The following is a 15,666-nucleotide window of genomic DNA, read 5'->3' as shown; positions in this document are numbered from 1 at the left end:
ACATGAACACACACATGAACACATACAACACATATACACACACACATGAACACACACACACGCATGAACACACACAACACATATACACACACACATGAACACACACACACGCATGAACACACACAACACATATACACACAACACATATACACACACACATGAACACACACATACGCATGAACACACACACACCCGCATGAACACACACAAACACACATGAACACACACACACGCATGAACACACACAAACACACATGAAAACACACACACACACGCACACACACCTGCAGCTCGTCTTGTGTTGACCTTCTGTGTTCGTGCGTCATCAGGCACACACACACAAAATCGAATCGTCAATCGTCCACCAGTTTTGTCGATAAAGTTTTTATTTAGTTTGGGCGATAAACGTGTCAAACATGCAACAAGCGTTGGTTTCATGCGTCACAGGAAGCCGAACACGTACAAAAGACGACCAGATTATCAAAATGTCGTTACAAAACACCTGAAAGAAACGTGAAAAAAAACCAAACTTTATGAAACAAACAAACATTTATAGTCATGTCATGAGGTCACGACCTCACGACCTCACGACCTCAGGCATGTATGAAAACAGTGATTGCAATGCGACACAAAATCAAGTCAACAAGTGCTCAGTCATTTGCATAATACATTTGGTAAACATGCTAAGTACGACCCGTAGGGGGCGCCGTTGTGTTCCACGCCTGACGCCAGTAAACGAAGATATTCAAACCATTCTTTCGCGTTACGAAGGTTACTAAGTTAGCATATCCGAAGCTACGTCTTTGAACTGTAAACATGCAGGACGTCTTTGTTAATACTTTTGTAAACACGAGCAGCGCTTGATAGAAAACGTTAGTGTTGGTTCTTCTTCATGCTAGCTGTAAACATTCAGTGTCTGGTGTAGCACTCCATGCTAATAGTCGCTAAACCGCGCTAGCTAAAGAATATCTGGTTCCGATCCCGTGCGGTTCCGCCAGGAGTCGAGCAGCAGGTTCACAGTACGACCTCCAGGGGGCGACGATGCTCTCATGTGACGTCGTAACATTCGGGTCGGAGTGAGAGTAAGATTCTCTAGACGATGGTGCGGCAGCATGTGATGTCAGGTGACAGGAAGTGATGTCACAGAAGTTCATCCAGACTTCAGGATGACTGTGGAGACAGAAAGATGGACGTGAAGGACGTGTGTTGATGCGTATACAAGGTCAACCATACCATATATAGTGTAGTAACAAGTATATGTGTAGTATTGTCCAGTACTTGACTCTGGTGTTGTGATAGTGTAGTAACAAGTATATATGTGTAGTATTGTCCAGTACTCGACTCTGGTGTTGTGATAGTGTAGTAACAAGTATATATGTATAGTATTGTCCAGTACTTGACTCTGGTGTTGTGATACTGTAGTAACAAGTATATATGTATAGTATTGTCCAGTACTTGACTCTGGTGTTGTGATACTGTAGTAACAAGTATATATGTATAGTATTGTCCAGTACTTGACTCTGGTGTTGTGATAGTGTAGTAACAAGTATATATGTGTAGTATTGTCCAGTACTTGACTCTGGTGTTGTGATACTGTAGTAACAAGTATATATGTATAGTATTGTCCAGTACTTGACTCTGGTGTTGTGATAGTGTAGTAACAAGTATATATGTATAGTATTGTCCAGTACTTGACTCTGGTGTTGTGATACTGTAGTAACAAGTATATATGTATAGTATTGTCCAGTACTTGACTCTGGTGTTGTGATACTGTAGTAACAAGTATATATGTATAGTATTGTCCAGTACTTGACTCTGGTGTTGTGATAGTGTAGTAACAAGTATATATGTGTAGTATTGTCCAGTACTTGACTCTGGTGTTGTGATAGTGTAGTAACAAGTATATATGTGTAGTATTGTCCAGTACTTGACTCTGGTGTTGTGATAGTGTAGTAACAAGTATATGTGTAGTATTGTCCAGTACTTGACTCTGGTGTTGTGATAGTATAGTAACAAGTATATATGTGTATAGTATTGTCCAGTACTCGACTCTGGTGTTGTGATAGTGTAGTAACAAGTATATATGTGTAGTATTGTCCAGTACTTGACTCTGGTGTTGTGATAGTGTAGTAACAAGTATATATGTGTATAGTATTGTCCAGTACTTGACTCTGGTGTTGTGATAGTATAGTAACAAGTATATATGTGTATAGTATTGTCCAGTACTCGACTCTGGTGTTGTGATAGTGTAGTAACAAGTATATATGTGTAGTATTGTCCAGTACTTGACTCTGGTGTTGTGATAGTGTAGTAACAAGTATATATGTGTATAGTATTGTCCAGTACTTGACTCTGGTGTTGTGATAGTGTAGTAACAAGTATATATGTGTAGTATTGTCCAGTACTTGACTCTGGTGTTGTGATAGTGTAGTAACAAGTATATATGTGTAGTATTGTCCAGTACTTGACTCTGGTGTTGTGATAGTGTAGTAACAAGTATATATGTGTAGTATTGTCCAGTACTTGACTCTGGTGTTGTGATACTGTAGTAACAAGTATATATGTATAGTATTGTCCAGTACTTGACTCTGGTGTTGTGATACTGTAGTAACAAGTATATATGTGTAGTATTGTCCAGTACTTGACTCTGGTGTTGTGATAGTATAGTAACAAGTATATATGTGTAGTATTGTCCAGTACTTGACTCTGGTGTTGTGATAGTGTAGTAACAAGTATATATGTATAGTATTGTCCAGTACTTGACTCTGGTGTTGTGATACTGTAGTAACAAGTATATATGTATAGTATTGTCCAGTACTTGACTCTGGTGTTGTGATACTGTAGTAACAAGTATATATGTATAGTATTGTCCAGTACTTGACTCTGGTGTTGTGATAGTGTAGTAACAAGTATATATGTGTAGTATTGTCCAGTACTTGACTCTGGTGTTGTGATACTGTAGTAACAAGTATATATGTATAGTATTGTCCAGTACTTGACTCTGGTGTTGTGATAGTGTAGTAACAAGTATATATGTATAGTATTGTCCAGTACTTGACTCTGGTGTTGTGATACTGTAGTAACAAGTATATATGTATAGTATTGTCCAGTACTTGACTCTGGTGTTGTGATACTGTAGTAACAAGTATATATGTATAGTATTGTCCAGTACTTGACTCTGGTGTTGTGATAGTGTAGTAACAAGTATATATGTGTAGTATTGTCCAGTACTTGACTCTGGTGTTGTGATAGTGTAGTAACAAGTATATATGTGTAGTATTGTCCAGTACTTGACTCTGGTGTTGTGATAGTGTAGTAACAAGTATATGTGTAGTATTGTCCAGTACTTGACTCTGGTGTTGTGATAGTATAGTAACAAGTATATATGTGTATAGTATTGTCCAGTACTCGACTCTGGTGTTGTGATAGTGTAGTAACAAGTATATATGTGTAGTATTGTCCAGTACTTGACTCTGGTGTTGTGATAGTGTAGTAACAAGTATATATGTGTATAGTATTGTCCAGTACTTGACTCTGGTGTTGTGATAGTATAGTAACAAGTATATATGTGTATAGTATTGTCCAGTACTCGACTCTGGTGTTGTGATAGTGTAGTAACAAGGATATATGTGTAGTATTGTCCAGTACTTGACTCTGGTGTTGTGATAGTGTAGTAACAAGTATATGTGTATAGTATTGTCCAGTACTCGACTCTGGTGTTGTGATAGTGTAGTAACAAGGATATATGTGTAGTATTGTCCAGTACTTGACTCTGGTGTTGTGATAGTATAGTAACAAGTATATATGTGTAGTATTGTCCAGTACTTGACTCTGGTGTTGTGATAGTATAGTAACAAGTATATATGTGTATAGTATTGTCCAGTACTCGACTCTGGTGTTGTGATAGTGTAGTAACAAGTATATATGTGTAGTATTGTCCAGTACTTGACTCTGGTGTTGTGATAGTGTAGTAACAAGTATATATGTGTAGTATTGTCCAGTACTTGACTCTGGTGTTTCTTGTCCTCAGTCATCACTGTATCCTCTCGTCCTCAGTCATCGTTCTTCCTTTAGCTAAGGTCACTCACCTCCCCAGTTGAGGACGATGGTGGCGGCGATGATGGCCACGCCCCCCAGGATGGCCACGATGGACAGGATCATGGCGTTCCTGCCGAGGCGTCGCGCTCCGTCCACGTTCCCCTGCTGCAGGCTGTTCCGAGACTGCGACAGAAACACTCGGGGTCACACACCTGGAGGTCGGACCGGCGGGGGTCGTACCATGACGGAGAAGGTCAGCGCCACGATGTTGATCGGCCACAAGGGGCAGAAGCAGGACAGCACGGCGAGGAGCAGGAAGTCTCGGGGTTTGGAACCATCGACCGCGGCCTCGGTCAGGGCGCTGGGCCGGCGGGTCAGTGAGGGTCGCGGGGAGCCCGCCGCGATGGAACTGGAGCGGCTGGACCGACGACCGTTCACGCCGGCGTCCGGCGTCAGCTGGACGACGCCATTGGCTGCCGGAGAGATGATTGACATCAGGTGGGCGGAGCCACGACACCTTCACCTGAAGGTGATTCGACGAAACACTCACTGGCGGCGGCGTCTTCGGCGCCGACGGTCAGCTGGTCTTTCTCCGGCTGACCCGTGACGACCTCGCCGTCGCTGGGCGGGTCCGACATCTGAGGGGGCGTGGCTTCCATGACGGCGGGTAGAGAGCGGCAAGTTCTGACGACCTTTAGGAGAGGTCAGTGTCGTCCATGTTTAAGAGTCTAGGAGGAAAGATAAAGTATATCTTAATTAACTTTTTAATAATTCAAGCATTTCATTGTTTTATGAATAATGTCATTCAAATTGTATTTGTTCAATAGTTAATTAATAGTATAATAATAATAGTATTAATAGTCAATTAATAGTATAATAATAATAGTATTAATAGTTAATTAATAGTATAATAATAATAGTATTAATAGTATAATAATAGTATTAATAGTTCATTAATAGTAGTTAATTAAAATACATGATTTTTTTTAATCAAATACATTATAGAGTTCAATATTCTAATTACAATAATTCAAATATATATTTTCTGAATTCCATATTTTTTCTTATGTAGTATTTTAAATTCAAGGCGATCACGAGTCGCTCGGTGCTCTGTTGGTTATGTCTGGCGACTCTATTATTAACATTTATACATACAATTAAAAAAATATTGAATTTAGAATTTGAATAATAATATCAAACTCTATGTGTAAAAATGATAAATTCTTAGAATATTGTAAATTTTCTATTAAATTATCTTAAAACAAAAATCAACCTTTCAATATAGAAATTGAGGGATTTTATTGATTAAAAAAAATATATATATATATATATAATTCATTCATTTTATTTCATTTAATAATTAAAAAAAATGTAAATAAGGATTACATTAAAAAAATATATTTCAATATACTCAATGCTTAATAAAACATATCAACAATAAAATTCAAAGTTTCAACGTTAAAAATGTTAAATTCAACTTTAAAATGTACTGAAGACACTGATGTCTGTAAATAAATGAATTATATTTTAATATATTCAATGATTTCCATTAAATTATTTAGAATAAATGGAATTCAACGCTTTTAATAAAGAAATTATGAATTTAACTCTTCGAAAAGATAATGAAAAGATGAAATATTTGAGACGTTAATTAAAGAATCTGACGCTATCATGTGATCATCAGATCACGTGACCCAACATCAGCTCTCAGGACCTTCATCATCTAACATCTCACGACATCCTGTGGCGGGAAACTGCGGTTCAGAGGTCGAGATGTTCGGAGGACCCGGAGTAGACCAGAGAGACAAGAGGGATCGATGACTGCGGTTGCCATGGAAACCGTCCTGAATCAGCAAATAAACACGCAAACACAAAAACCGCTCGCCGAAGGTCAAAGTTCATCCATCGAAAGTGTGATCGCCAGCGGTCACGTGACCCTCCTTCATATCACACACATATGGACGCGGACACGCGCAGACACGCCCTCGAGACACGTCTCACTCACCGGTTCCGCTCGGTTCGGCTCGTGGGCTCGGGATCAGATCCGAGGTTCGGGTCCAAGAGCGGGTTCTGGTGGCGGAACCACGAGCCTCGGAACAGCAGGAGGTCCAGTTGTGTTCGCGCGCGTCTCTGCAGCAGCCACTGCAGCAGGAGCGTGCGCGTGCGCGTGCGCGAGGGTGTGTGTGCGTCTCAGTGTGTGTGTGTCTCAGCGTGTGCTGGTTGGATGTTGTCATCCTGTCGCGTCTGTTATGATCCTTTGGTTGTTGTTGTTGTTGTTGTTTATTAATAAACATCATTAAACCGTTTCTATTCAAACCAAATCCTTAAATAAAGAGCTTTTATTGTGAAGGAGCGTCTCGTCCACCCACGTCACTTCCGCCGCCATCATGACCAGACTGCAGCTGCTCAGCTCGTTCCTGACCGAGCGGCTGGCCGCGGTGGTCAAGGAGGTCCTGGCCGCGGTGGAGGACACGGTGGGCGAGTACCGCGAGGAGGCGGCCCAGGCCCGCAGGGAGAGCGAGGCTCTGCGGCGGCAGCTGCGGGAGGCTGTGGAGGCCGAGAGCCGCTGGCTGAGTGAGTGCGCGCCGAACCTCCTTGACTTTCCGGCTCGTTTAACGATCACCGGGGGTTTTCACCGGAACCGCTAACCGTACGATTACAGAGAACACACACTCGACCAGGAGTCTCACTCTGACGCATTCGGTGGATTTCAAAGTTAAAGTCGTCGCAGAAACCACGAGTTATACAGATATAAATATAACAAAACGGCTTCCATTCAACAATAACACGGGATCACGTGACTGGCGATGCTGTTGCTGGTGACGTAGAATTATTATAGAAACAGTTTTTTTTAATTTAATTAAAATAAACATCTTTATTTCATGTGATTGAAGACGAGAAAAGTTTTTCTATTTTCACTTGGTTTTGACTCCAATGTGATCTCGTGTGTCCAGAGTCCGGCCGGTCCGGTTCTGCAGAACCAGCCCCAGAACACCTGGTCCTTCACCTGGAGGAGCCGGACTCGACCCTGCATCACCTCAGGACCCCGAGCCTGAGCGACGCCACCGCGACTCACTTCCTGCCCAGAGACGCACCTGCGCAGGCGCTGGACGGCCACCAGGAGGCGCCCGTGAGAAGTCCTTGCCAGGTGCGCCTCACTTCCGCTGCTCACGTCAAAGCAGAACCAGAGGAGCACACACTGACGCCCCCTGCTGGCCAGGAGGTCCAGACCCGAACCTCGGTTCTGTTCGTCCACGGAGACGCGGCGAAGGTCGGTGTGAGGGGAGGAGCCTCTCCTGCGGGCGCCACGCCCCCTCAGCACCCCGTCAAACAGGAAGCGCTGGAGGCGGTGAGGTCGCCCCCTCCTGGCGACAAAGAGGTCGGTACGCAGTGGACCGGTCCGGTCGTGGACAGAAACTCTCCGGACTCCGAGGACGACGTCCCGCCCGGCGCCGCGCCGCGCTGCGCCCGCTGCGGCGAGGCATTCGTCCACGCCGCCGCCCTGCGCCTCCACCTGGAGCAGAAGCGTAAGCTGTACGCCTGCGACTGGTGCTGCAAGTCCTTCGCCCAGTCGGCGGACCTGCGGCGCCACCTGCGGACACACACGGGCGAGCGCCCGCACCGCTGCGGCGTCTGCGCCAAGAGCTTCAGCCAGCGCGGGAACCTGCGGCGCCACCTGCGCATCCACACGGGCGAGCGGCCGTACAGCTGCCCGCACTGCTGCCGGCGCTTCAGCGACAGCGACACCATGAAGAAGCACAAGCGCACGCACTCAGGCGAGCGGCCGTACCGCTGCGGGCGCTGCTCGCGACCTTTCACCCGCGCCAGCGGCCTGCAGGTGCACCTGAGGCGCGACCTCTGCTTCCGGGTCGACACGTGACGCACTCTTGACCCCGGGGTGACGGGAACCGAAGCTCTGATTGTAACCTCTGACCGGTGATGTCACTTCCTGCTTCTTCAGGCTGTCTACAGAGGTTGTTTTTTCCATGACAACGGGAATCCAGACGGGAGGCGGCGTCTCTAGAAGTACATCAGTGTCGTCAGAATATTGAGTTTATGTCACTTTTTATTGAAACGTTATAGTTTATTTGTCTTTTTGAACAATTGAATTCAATAATTGGTATTTTTTAAACATGGAGTTTGATTTTCTAATAATTCAAACATGTTCTAAATGTTCATTTGTGGTCCTTTAAATTCAAGATTAAATGTTGCTCTAATAGTGTCATCAGACCAAAGCAATAGAGCCCCGAGCTACTGGACCAACTTTCAGCCAATCGTACGAGTCAAAGAGGATCATGTGACGACATTGAAAACTCAAACTTAAAAAACAATATTCAACTTTTTAAATGTATTTATTATTACAAAGAAAAAACAACAATTCAACAAAGATACTCAATACTCTGACACTGATATACTTACACAGCGCCCTCTAGTGTAGACGACATGAACCTCGTTGACCTTTTAATGTTTATTGTAAAAAGAAAATTGAATCGTGTTTATTTTTGATATTTGTCTGTGACCTCAGAGATATTAGTATTCTTAATAAAGTGATCATCTCAGTAGGGGGCGCCAGTGAGTCGCTTCATTAGACAAGTGGGCAATAAATCTGTATTTTTTCTATTCATTTCCTGTTATTTTCTGCGTTTTAAAAACAACTAAATCCCCCGAGTTATCTATCATAACCTCAGGTTCTACGAATTGGCGCGAAGCCCTCTAACGGCTTCGCTATTGGTTTACCCCGAGGCACCGCCTCGTCTCTGAGAAAGCTTAATGAACTCGCCACCCAGCAGGGGGCAGTCCGCTTCCTATAAAGGCGGGAAACACCCGCCACACTTCCTCCAACTGAAAACTCAGCGAGAAGGGCGGCCGCTGGGCGACGAGGTTAGAGGGCTTCGCACCAATTCGTAGAACCTGAGGTTATGATAGATAACTCAGGGGTTCTACTTCATTGGTGCTCCGCCCTCTAACGGCTTCGCTATTGGTTGGTTTGGCGAAGCCTGACGGGATAAATGTACCCCCAGCTGGACGCCGCTCCTGAAGCAGCATCGCTAGGGCCCTGCCAGCCCAGGATCCAAGTCTACTGGGGCCGTGGGCCTCGAGGGGGGCACGGCAGCGCTCAAAACCGTATGAGCTATTCATCCCGGCGTCACGTCGAGGAGATTAGGCGTTAGCAAGATTGACGTGGACGCCCAAGAAGCAGCTGAGCAGATGACCTCTGCTGCCACACCCAGTGAAGAGCCACTGAGGCTGTCGCACCACGGGTGGAATGTGCCCTCAGTCCGCTAGGAGCAGATCCACCCACTGCTCGGTAGGCCCGGATAATGGCCGATCTCACCCAATGAGAAACCTTTGGGAGGAGATCGCCTCACCCCGTCGGCATCTACTGCGGCAGATGAATAGGGCATCAGAGCGCCTAACACAGCCACCCGCAGCAATGACACCGAAGACTCCTCGATGCCAAGAAAGACTCAGGGCTAGTGGAGAGAGCTCAAACTCACCCACTCTCTGCGTGGTTGTTAGTGTCAGAATGAGCGATACCTTGAAGACAAGATGTCCAGTGGGACTTGGTCAAGACGCTCGAAGGTCGGGCCTGTGAGAGAGTCCAGTACAAACTGGAGATCCCACTGAGGGCTGGAAGGACTTGCAGGAAGTCGAAGCCTGCAGGCACCCCGTAAGAAAAAGGCGCCACCAGAGGGTGGGCGCGAGCCGAAGCACCCTCAACCCGACATGCCTCGTAGCTATGGCTGATGCGAACACTCTGTGACGCCAAGTCCGTCCGCTATCCAGCAAAAGTTGCAGGAAAGACAGGACAGCAGAGACCAAACAGGACCTGTCTGCGGCACCAGCGGGAGAAAATCCCCCACTTCGAGGCATAAGCCTGCCTGTCGACGGGGCCAAGTCCCTCTCAACTCGTCCCGTGCAGGAGCCACACTTCGAGAGGCCGGCCCAGGGCAGCGGGGGCCTAAGTGATGGCCCACGGGTCCCTGACCGTCATGCGCACCAGGGAGTCTGGCGCTACCAGTGTTAACCTCAGCCCCTCCCGCCTTGTCCTCCGAACTAAGTGGAGGAGGAGCCGCGGAGGAGGGAAGGCGAACAGTAGTCCGGCCGGCCAACTCAAGTGGGCTAAAGCGTCCACGCCTAGTGGGGGCAATCCGATGCCCTGAGGGAGAACCAGAGAGGACATCTGAAGTTCTCCTTGCTGGCAAAGAGGTCTGCCACCGGGTGACCGAACCAAGACCATATCTCGGCTCTCCACTGCCTCGGACAGACCCCATTCGTCGTGGACGGCCCCCACCCGACAGTCTGTCCGCTACTGCGTTCAGCTCGCCCGTACATGCTGAGCTCTGAGAGAAAGCAAGTGACGGTCTGCCCACAGCCAACTTCTTTGCCACACTCAGAAGGGCTGGGGATCTGGCTCCACCTTGGCGATTAATGTACACCACGGCGGTGGAGCTGTCGGATAGCACTAGGACATTGGACCGTGACAGTTGGGGAGAGAGGTGAAGCAGGACATTGTAATTGCCTTTAGCTCTAGCCAGATTGTGTGACTGTACACTGGTCTACCCGCTGGCGTAGGCCTGACCCAAGGTGCCTCCCCAACCTGTCAGAGAAGCGTCTGTGAACACCTGAGTGCAAGAAGGACGCAACCCAATGGAACTCTCCGTCTGAGGTTGGCTAGAGAGTTCCAAAACTGGATGTCCTGCAAAACCCGAGCGGGAAGGCGCACTTTCCGACCTCGTTCCCGCTTGAAGTCTAGCTTGAGACGACCAAACCATCTCTGAAGCTCCCTCATATGCAGCAAGCCCAGCCGAACTACCGTGTGAGCTGCTGCCATGAGCCCCAGGAGGGACATAACAGTGCCTGCTGTTGTCACATGACACCGAGCTTCCAGCAACTGTGTTGTCAGTCGGAGAATGGGCTGGATACGTAACTGCCTCTGACCTGGCAAGGATCAACCAGTCGTCCAGATAGGTCAAGATCCTTACCTCACTCACTCTTAGTGGCTCCAGTGCCGCCTCCACACACTTGGTGAAGGTCCTAGGTGCCAGAGAGTAGCCGAACGGAAGTCGAGTGTATTGAAACACACGATCCTCGAGGGCGAAACACAGGTACTTTCGATGTCTCTTGACTATCGGTATGTGAAAGTATGCGTCGGTCAGGTCGATAGATGTCATCCAATCTCCTGGACTTACACCTGAGAGCAGTTTCTTGACCGTCAACATGCGAAACGGGCGGGTAGCTATGAATTTGTTCAAATAGCTGAGGTCCAGAATGGGCCTCGAACCCCCGGTCTTCCTTGGCACAAGGAAGTACCGGGAGTAAAACCCTGTCATCATCTCGGCTGCAGGAACCAGTTCTACGACCTCCTTCTGCAGCAGAGTAGACACCTCGTTTCTCAAACAGGATCATTTCTCCTGCTCCGCCACACAAGTCCAGAGAATCCCTGAAAAACGCGGGGGTTGACGGGCAAATTGGAGCGCACAGCCCCGCCTGATTACTCACCCCAGCCATTTGGAATGAAGTAAAACCAGGCGACTCCAAGCCGAATAATGTTCTGTCAGAACCACATCCCTGGCGAACTTTGGGTTGTCCTTCGGCCCGCCCCCGCGAACGTCCAAGAAAGAAACGCGCAAGTGCGCGTGAGACACCTCAGATGCGCGTCGTGCGTGTTCCCTTTCCCCCCCGGAAGTCTTCCCAACTCCCTGAGCACTTCTTAGTGTCACCGGAGCTGACAAAACCTGCGATGTGGAGGAATGTGCTGGAGAATTAAACCGGAGCTGATGTGAGTTCAGAATAGGTCGCGCGCGCGTCGGCACCGCATCACTCACCAAGTCCAGTACATTCTCAAGCTCCGCTGGCGGTCCTGACCTGCTCATCACTCGTGAGATCCGACCGCCACGCACCTCTCCAGTTGATCGACCAGAAGGGGCGAAAGCTCCTTGCCCTCGCCTGGTTTCAGAACGGCGAGAAAACTCGCGCGTAAAAGCTCCATGTTGCGTCAGTTCCATGGCGTTTTCTCTTTTCCGCCTCGGCATGACCCGGACGGGAGGGGTTTAAAACCTCCTTCGAACTGTGTTCTGAGAGGAAACTCACGCCGTCTAAGAACGCCGCTGTTGCCGATGTTGTTGGTGCTGCTGGGGTGGCTGGTCTCTGGTGACGCTTCCCCCTTCCAACACCAGATAAAGAGGCAGACTAACGGGATCTCCGTCTCCGAGCGCCGTATCCCCGTCGTTCCTCGTCATCACGCCCATGCAGGTGATGGCGGAGCTGCGACTCCTGCTGCGCCGCCTCCTGCCGGGCCATTCCTCGCCTTGTTCCATGGCGTTTCTCCGCCAAACGTGACGTCATCCATGGCGCCGGGATTTTTTGACAACGCTCATCGGCGGTCAAACCCCGTCAGCGCATGTCAACACGGAAGTGAAGTAAACACAGCTGATCAAGCCGGTCTCGTGGACATTTGCTTATCTGGAAACAAACACATGGTTGAGTCTGTCCTTCATCCGTGTGGACAGACTCCGTTATTACAGTCTCGGCATGACCCATACGAAGGGGTTTAAAACCTCCTCCGAACTGTGTTCTGAGAGGAAACTCTCGCCGTCTATGAACGGCGGAGCATGTTAGCTTAGCATTAGCATGTTAGCTTAGCATTAGCGACGAAAGGTTCTAATGACGCCTGTGACGTCACAGGCTGAAACACATGCACACTAACACCTCTCTCTCTCTCAGGTGAACCCATCGAGTGCTGCAGGAGGGCCATGTGTCTGCAAGAGATACTCACCTGATCGCTCTCGCACACCTCATGGTCGACTCCATGCAGCGAGCCAGTCGTCCTCCTCGTCGCGGTCTGTTCATGATCGAGGGACGACTCAGCTCGACTCATCAGGGTCCAACACGTTGGAACGTGAGCTTGTCGAGTGCAGCTCACAGGACTGCCATGTTGTTTTCTTAAACAACATGGCAGTCCTGTGTTGATCATAATCATGATCTGAGGCGGCGTGGGTCGACAAGCCTCGAACGCTTCCCAACACTGTCAAAAGCCGTGGGAAGCGCTCGGAAGGCCACATAATCACCACGTGTGATTTGGGCCTCTAGGCAAACGAAGCAGACTTGTGTCTCCTCTTCAGGGAGTCTTCGTGCACACATGGTTCACTTCAATATTCATCGCCATCATTACATTCCACTGTCAGGAGCTTTCTCGCTGAGTTGTAAAGGAGGAAGTGCGGCGGGTGTTTCCCGCCTTTATAGGAAGTGGACTGCCCCCTGCTGGGTGGCGAGTTCATTTAGCTTTCTCAGAGACGTGGCGGTGCCTCGGGGTAAACCAATAGCGAGGCCGTTAGAGGGCGGAGCACCAATGAAGTAGAACTGCTTCAATGACTGGATCTATTTATATACAGCGAGTTGTTCTGTCATTGCACCATGTCTCCACAGGGAGGCGCTCAAGTTCTTCAGGGGCCACAATTATACAGTGGGTGATGTGAGGGGACATCCGTCACAAACAAAGCAGTTAAAAGTATAAAATCAAGCGAAAATGGTCGTATTAGTGTTTTGTTACTTTTATTTTACCAAAAAATCTCAATTAGTATTTCCTGTATTTAATTAAACTTTTTGAAGGGAAATAAAAGCTGTAAAAAAATGAAAAAAGTCAACAAAAACCTGATTTATGACCATTATTTGCGATTATAAATGAAATAGAAAAACATCTTTGGCCTCATGAGGACCACATGAATACAGTAAAAGGACCACACAAGGCCCCCGGGCTGCACTTTAGGAGTGATTGACAGGTCGCTGATGTCATGTTCCTGGAGCTAGCATTAGCATTATTTTAGCATTAGCATCAGACCTTTTAACTCGAACTAAAGATCATTTTATGACAATCTGGAGACAAGAAACAAAGGTCAGAGGTCATAGGCTCCGCCCCCCTCCCCCTCCTCGCCGTCCGCCATCATTGACCAACAAAACACGACACTTGGATGAAAAAGAAAACTTTAATGGACAACAATCCACATGTGGTCGTCTGCGCCGGTGGTGGGGGGGGCACTGGCCTCAGGGCCGGACCCTCCTCAGCATCCGAGACGCTGGTCTGTCCGCTCGTCTCTGTCCGTCGCCGTGGAGACCGGGGTCAGTATCCGGGGGGGGGGAGCCGTCCGAGGGTCTCCTGCGGGAGGTCAGAGGTCAAATCTTTTTTAATCCTCTTTTATTTGTGTTTTATTTTAAATCGTAAAACATATAAAATACGCTTTTTTTCCCTCAAAGATCTTCAAATAAAAGAATAGTTTTTAAAATAAAATGATTAACAGTTAAATTAGTACTTAAGTAAGTAATTTGTATTTATATAGATCTTTTCCAGACCAGGGTCACAAAGCGCTTAAACAATCAAAACAATACTCAATAAAGTATATATTTTAAAGATCAAGATAAAACTGATAACACAACAGGAGTTCCAGAAAATACTGTTAAATACTAACTGCAGGGACTTTTTGTTCTTTTGTCAGATCTGTGTTTATTGATACTTTAAAACATGGAGGTGAATATTTTTTAAATATTTGTAAAAATAAAGTGCTTTTTTTGTTAGATTGTTTAAAATAAACGATATATAAATACAATAAAATCATGTTTTTTGTATCTTTTAATACTTTCCGCTGCTTTATTTCTGCGTGTATAAATGACGTCACGTGACGAGCGCAACACAAACTGCCAGCGTGGATTCTTGGCGCGGAACCAAAAGACTCGTTCGACGTCATAGGAGTAAGAAAGTTCAATAAAATATAATAAAAATCCATCACAATGACGTCGACAGGTCTTGACTCGCAGGTGTGTGCGTGACGTCACCTGAGCCGTCACTCCTTGTCCTTCTTCTCGCAGTTGTGCAGCTTCTCCACGATCTTGCGCTCGTGCCCCCCAGGGTTGGGTCTGTTGGTGTTGTCGCTCGCCTCCTTCTTGCTGCGACCCTTCCTCGCTGAAGACCCCTCTGAGGAAGAAGAACACATGCAGGGAGCCGCGCCTGTGACGTCATGCAGGGTGACGTCTCACCTGCGTACTTGTCGCTCAGGTTGTAGTACTCGTACTGGTCATAGTGCTCGTTCTCGAACTCGCTGGGCTCGATGTTCTTCACGTCCACGTGACTCATGGTGAGTCTGAGGAGGAACTTCTGCTCTGAGATGAAAACAACTTCAGCTTTTATAGTCCAGCAGAAGATCCTCCCACTGGAGCTGATCCTGATGTTGCATCAGCTGATGAAGAGGAGGAGGAAGGTGTGGAAGGTGAGAGGAGCTGATGATGAAGATGAAGATGATGAAGATGATGATGATGAAGATGATGATGAAGGTGAAGATGATGATGATGATGATGAAGGTTAAGATGATGATGAAGATGATGAAGATGATGAAGATGATGACGATGATGATGATGAAGATGAAGATGATGATGATGAAGGTGAAGATGATGATGAAGATGATGAAGATGATGATGATGAAGATGAAGATGATGAAGATGAAGATGATGATGATGATGAAGATGATGATGAAGGTGAAGATGATGAAGATGATGATGATAAAGATAAAGATAAAGATGATGAAGATGAAGATAATGAAGTTGAAGATGATGAAGATGAAGATAAAGATGATGAAG

The 15,666-nt window shown here is 47.0% G+C and overlaps 3 protein-coding genes across 3 annotated transcripts; 1 reads left to right on the top strand and 2 right to left on the bottom strand.

The window, feature by feature from the left end:
- Positions 1-374: 374 nt before the first annotated feature.
- Positions 375-6,203, bottom strand: LOC148064348 (proline-rich transmembrane protein 2). The gene is made up of 5 exons (XM_087808873.1): positions 6,044-6,203; positions 4,589-4,766; positions 4,279-4,511; positions 4,089-4,221; positions 375-1,170 (listed from the first exon to the last, which is right to left on the bottom strand). Exons 2-5 carry the CDS (start codon positions 4,695-4,697, stop codon positions 1,151-1,153), a joined length of 495 nt encoding a protein of 164 aa, XP_087664999.1. The 5' UTR covers positions 4,698-4,766; positions 6,044-6,203; the 3' UTR covers positions 375-1,150.
- Positions 6,204-6,424: 221 nt separating this feature from the next.
- On the top strand, positions 6,425-8,662 carry LOC148064347 (uncharacterized). The gene is made up of 2 exons (XM_087808862.1): positions 6,425-6,612; positions 6,993-8,662. Exons 1-2 carry the CDS (start codon positions 6,426-6,428, stop codon positions 7,916-7,918), a joined length of 1,113 nt encoding a protein of 370 aa, XP_087664988.1. The 5' UTR covers position 6,425; the 3' UTR covers positions 7,919-8,662.
- A 5,348-nt stretch (positions 8,663-14,010) lies between these two features.
- On the bottom strand, positions 14,011-15,298 carry nupr1b (nuclear protein 1b). The gene is made up of 3 exons (XM_087809216.1): positions 15,070-15,298; positions 14,869-15,007; positions 14,011-14,194 (listed from the first exon to the last, which is right to left on the bottom strand). Exons 1-2 carry the CDS (start codon positions 15,164-15,166, stop codon positions 14,877-14,879), a joined length of 228 nt encoding a protein of 75 aa, XP_087665342.1. The 5' UTR covers positions 15,167-15,298; the 3' UTR covers positions 14,011-14,194; positions 14,869-14,876.
- Between the last annotated feature and the right edge of the window lie 368 nt (positions 15,299-15,666).

Source organism: Callionymus lyra, chromosome 15 (genome assembly GCF_982586985.1).
Source record: "Callionymus lyra chromosome 15, fCalLyr1.hap1.1, whole genome shotgun sequence".
Lineage (NCBI taxonomy): Eukaryota > Metazoa > Chordata > Actinopteri > Syngnathiformes > Callionymidae > Callionymus > Callionymus lyra.
Note: the sequence above shows the minus strand (reverse complement) of the source record. Positions and strands in the feature narration are given on the sequence as shown.

What these genes read in the sequence shown, in the direction of transcription:
- LOC148064347 (XM_087808862.1), top strand. Translation starts at nt 6,426, where the DNA reads ATGACCAGACTGCAGCTGCTCAGCTCGTTCCTGACCGAGCGGCTGGCC. An exon ending in GGCCGAGAGCCGCTGGCTGA is followed by an intron (nt 6,613 to 6,992) that starts GTGAGTGCGCGC and finishes TCGTGTGTCCAG; the next exon opens with AGTCCGGCCGGTCCGGTTCT.
- LOC148064348 (XM_087808873.1), bottom strand. Translation starts at nt 4,697, where the DNA reads ATGGAAGCCACGCCCCCTCAGATGTCGGACCCGCCCAGCGACGGCGAG. An exon ending in CGCCGAAGACGCCGCCGCCA is followed by an intron (nt 4,512 to 4,588) that starts GTGAGTGTTTCG and finishes TCTCTCCGGCAG; the next exon opens with CCAATGGCGTCGTCCAGCTG. An exon ending in CGCTGACCTTCTCCGTCATG is followed by an intron (nt 4,222 to 4,278) that starts GTACGACCCCCG and finishes TTTCTGTCGCAG; the next exon opens with TCTCGGAACAGCCTGCAGCA.
- nupr1b (XM_087809216.1), bottom strand. Translation starts at nt 15,166, where the DNA reads ATGAGTCACGTGGACGTGAAGAACATCGAGCCCAGCGAGTTCGAGAAC. An exon ending in CCTGAGCGACAAGTACGCAG is followed by an intron (nt 15,008 to 15,069) that starts GTGAGACGTCAC and finishes CTTCTTCCTCAG; the next exon opens with AGGGGTCTTCAGCGAGGAAG.